At 31.1% G+C, this 4,304-nt stretch overlaps 1 protein-coding gene across 3 annotated transcripts in view; it reads left to right on the forward strand.

Annotated features, from left to right (window-relative positions):
- Window positions 1-3,438, forward strand: part of prkar1aa (protein kinase, cAMP-dependent, regulatory, type I, alpha (tissue specific extinguisher 1) a) — an 18,848-nt gene extending 15,410 nt beyond the window's left edge. For all 3 annotated transcript variants that reach the window (XM_059348876.1, XM_059348878.1, XM_059348877.1), the window contains exons 10-11: window positions 808-889; window positions 2,712-3,438. In XM_059348876.1, the coding sequence (XP_059204859.1) occupies window positions 808-889; window positions 2,712-2,884 (255 nt within the window). In that variant the 3' untranslated portion in view covers window positions 2,885-3,438. The remainder of the gene's footprint in view (window positions 1-807; window positions 890-2,711) is intronic.
- Window positions 3,439-4,304: the final 866 nt, after the last annotated feature.

A 4,304-nucleotide genomic window follows, 5' to 3' on the forward strand; every position in this document is an offset into this window, starting at 1 on the left:
CTGGTAATTTAGACTTTTTTCTTGGAATTTTTACATTTTTTCTGGAAATTTAGAAAAATGTTCTTGTTATTTTGGCTTTTTTCTTGTAATTCTGACTTTTTTATTGTAATTTAGACCGTGTTTCTCCTAATTTTGGCCTTTTTTCTTGTAATTTTGGCTTTTTTTTCTTGTAATTTAGCTTTTTTTCTTGTAATTCTGACTTTTTTTTCTTGTAATTCAAACGTTTTTTTCTCGTAATGTTTATTTTCTTCTGGTAATTTAAACTTTTCTTCTTGTGATTGTGACTTTTTTCTGCTGTAGACTCTTGACACCCAGATTGACCTTCTGAGTGTCTTGGAAGATATTTTGGTTCTCATAGATTTTATATGGGAGCCGTCTCGGATCCACCATCTTGATGAAGTGTCTCCCATCAGAAATGTAAACTTATGGTGATAGAGAGCATGTGGAATAAAAACTGTGTCTCTTTAGTGGGACGTGTCCCCTTTATTTAGCTCCGCCTCCTGACTAAAAGGACTAATGGTCATTTTAAAGACCTGGAGGACATATATATATAGGATATATATATCCTATATATATATATATATATATATAGGTTTATTGATGTTTTTTTTTTTTTTTTTTTAACTTTTTCACAATATTCTAATTTTTTCAGATGTTCCTGTAGTTTTTTTTCTCCTTCATGTTTTCAGTCTGGTTTTAATTGACAACAACTCAAAATGTTTCAGTTCAGTTTTAGTCCAGAAGAAGTCCTGACATTTATTAAAGCTTTGCTCCAAATGTTTGGCTGATGTCTCCGTTGTGTGCCAGGGGACAGCAGCGGTGCTCCAGAGGCGCTCAGAGGTGGAGGAGTTTGTGGAGGTGGGCAGTCTGGGACCTTCAGATTACTTTGGTAAGTCAGCCAAACATCTGCCAGAAGAACAGGAACTTATGCACAACATGCAACAAACTGAACAACATGCAGTTTTGTGCAGAAATGCTCAGAAAAACAACTTCAGGTGGATATTGTGCGTCCTTGGAACAATAAGAGAAAACTGTCTCTCATAGCAGGTAGAGGCTGTTTGCAGACATTAGTAATATACACTGACTCAGTTTAAATAAGATCGTTATAGATAAAACCAAACAGTCTCTCATTTGAAGTTTGGAGAATTAATTTATTACACATTTTATCGATCTCTCGTCTCTCAATAGCCATTTTTGTTGTTGTCTCAGCTCCTATCATATTGAGAAACTTTATACATACATACATATCCCAATTAGATACAGATATAGATACATATTTAGATTTAGATACAGATACAGGTTTAGATACAGATATGGATATGGATATAGATTTAGATACAGATTTAGATTTAGATACAGATATATATACAGATACAGATACAGATATAGATATAGATTAAGATACAGATATGGATACAGATACAGATACAGATACAGATTTAGATACAGATACAGATACAGATTTAGATACAGATACAGATACAGATTTAGATATAGATATAGATACAGATATGGATATAGATACATATATAGATATAGATACAGATATGGATATAGATACATATACAGATACAGATATAGATTTAGATATAGATACAGATACAGATACAGATTTAGATACAAATACAGATTTAGATATAGATATAGCTTTAGATACAGATACAGATTTAGATACAGACACAGATTTAGATATAGATATAGATACAGATATGGATATAGATACATATACAGATACAAATACAGATACAGATATAGATTTAGATACAGATATACAGATACAGATTTAGATATAGATTTAGATACAGATTTAGATACAGATTCAATAACAGATACAGATATATCTATATATATATATATCTATATATATATATATATATATATATATAGATATATAGATACAGCTTCAGTAACAGTAACAGATACAGATACAGATACAGATATATATAGATATAGATATAGATACAGATTCAGTAACAGATATATATATATATATATATATATATAGATATAGATATATAGATACAGATTCAGTAACAGATATATATATATATATATAGATATAGATATATAGATACAACTTCAGTAACAGTAACAGATACAGATACAGATACAGATATATATAGATATAGATATAGATACAGATTCAGTAACAGATACAGATAGATATAGATATATAGATACAGATACAGATATAGATACAGATTCAGTAACAGATATATATATATATATATATATATATATATATAGATATAGATTTATAGATACAGATTCAGATACAGATACAGATAGATATAGATATATAGATACAGATACAGATATAGATACAGATTCAGTAACAGATATATATATATATATATATATATATAGATATAGATATATAGATACAGCTTCAGTAACAGTAACAGATACAGATACAGATATATATAGATATAGATATAGATACAGATTCAGTAACAGATACAGATAGATATAGATATATAGATACAGATATAGAAACAGATTCAGTAACAGATATATATATATATATATATATATATATATATAGATATAGATTTATAGATACAGATTCAGATACAGATACAGATACAGATAGATATAGATATATAGATACAGATTCAGTAACAGATACAGATACAGATACAGATATATATAGATATAGATATAGATGTATAGATATGCCTGTGAGACCCTGAGTTGTCTGTGTCCCCCAGGTGAGATCGCCCTGCTGATGAACCGGCCCCGTGCTGCCACTGTTGTTGCATGTGGACCTCTGAAGTGTGTTAAACTGGACCGTCCCCGGTTTGAACGAGTCCTGGGCCCCTGCTCCGACATCCTGAAGAGGAACATCGAGCAGTACAACAGCTTTGTTTCCCTCTCTGTCTGACCTTTCCTCTGCTGCAGGTTTCACCAACACACATCAGCTTGTTTTACTGCTTCCACACTCTCTCACGTTACCACGACCACATGACTCTGTTACACCTGGTACAGCTCGTGTGTTTTATCTTTGGTGTATGAACTCAGGTGATAAGGTTTGTTTTCTCACAAGGGAAGATTTTCACCTGTAATCCTAATAACAAATCAGTGTTTTTGCGTACACTTTCAAAGTAAAGGTGAAATTAAGAAATGAGATGTACATGATGACTGTGCTTCCACACTGAGCTCAGTGATTTCAGAGATGTGGATAGTCTCAGATCAAGTCTACGTATGTATAAAACACATTTTAAAACATTTTGATTAAGGGTAAAAAAACGTTTAGATCATAAACATGGAAATATGTATATGAAATACACAAATCACATTAACCCTTGTGCCCTCCTTGGGAATTTTTGTACATGTTTCTCTTATTTTTTTGTTCATTTGTTGATTTTTGCCTGTGTTACAGCTTGAGGCATGAATTTTTCTTTTCAGTAAAATTTTTGAAATCCATTGTCATTAACCCTTACATGTCTTTTATACTCCACTGGTGCATTTACTCCCTCTGCTGACCCTCAACACAACAACTGCTATTAAATCACCATACATCAATATTTTTTCAGATTTTTTTTTCCATAAATTTCTTAAACAACTTCAGACTTGTTCAAAACTACCAAACATTAAATCATTTTCAGAATTTTAACCCTTTATATGCCAGTTTATGTATTTTAATTTTTCCAAAATTTCTTCCAAAAAAACACAAAAGATGATTTTTTCTCTCCATATAATAAATATTATGGAGCTGAGGGTTTTGGTGGTGATTAGAGTCTTGGATATGTCAAAGATTAGCAACAAAATTGATTTGATTGCATTAGTATTTTTTATGTAGCTTCCGTGGCCTTTTTTGGCCACGAGGGTCACCAGAGGGTTAATCTGGCACTACATAAAAAATACTAATGCAATCAAATCAATTTTGTTGCTAATCTTTGACATATCCAATACTCTAATCACCTCCAAAACCCTCAGCTCCATAAGATTTATTATCTGGAAAATAATTCATTTTTTATGTTCTTTTGGAAGAAATTATGGAAAAATTCAAATATATAAACTGGCATATAAAGGGTTAAATTTTTGAAAATGATTTAATGTTTGGTAGTTTTGAACAAGTCTGAAGTTGTTCAAGAGATTTATGGAAAACAAATCTTAAAATAATATTGATGTTTGGTGATTTAATAGCAGTTTTAGTGTTATTTAGTTCAGCAGAGGGTGGTAAATCTGAGGAGGGCATAAGGGTTAAAGAGGAACTGCACACTGAACTGTACTGTGATCAAACACATCAGTGCTGGTGTTAATATTGACGTTTTCATACCAAATATTTAAAAATTAGCATT

The sequence above is a fragment of the Centropristis striata genome, chromosome 13 (assembly GCF_030273125.1).
Source record: "Centropristis striata isolate RG_2023a ecotype Rhode Island chromosome 13, C.striata_1.0, whole genome shotgun sequence".
Taxonomy (NCBI): Eukaryota; Metazoa; Chordata; class Actinopteri; order Perciformes; family Serranidae; genus Centropristis; species Centropristis striata.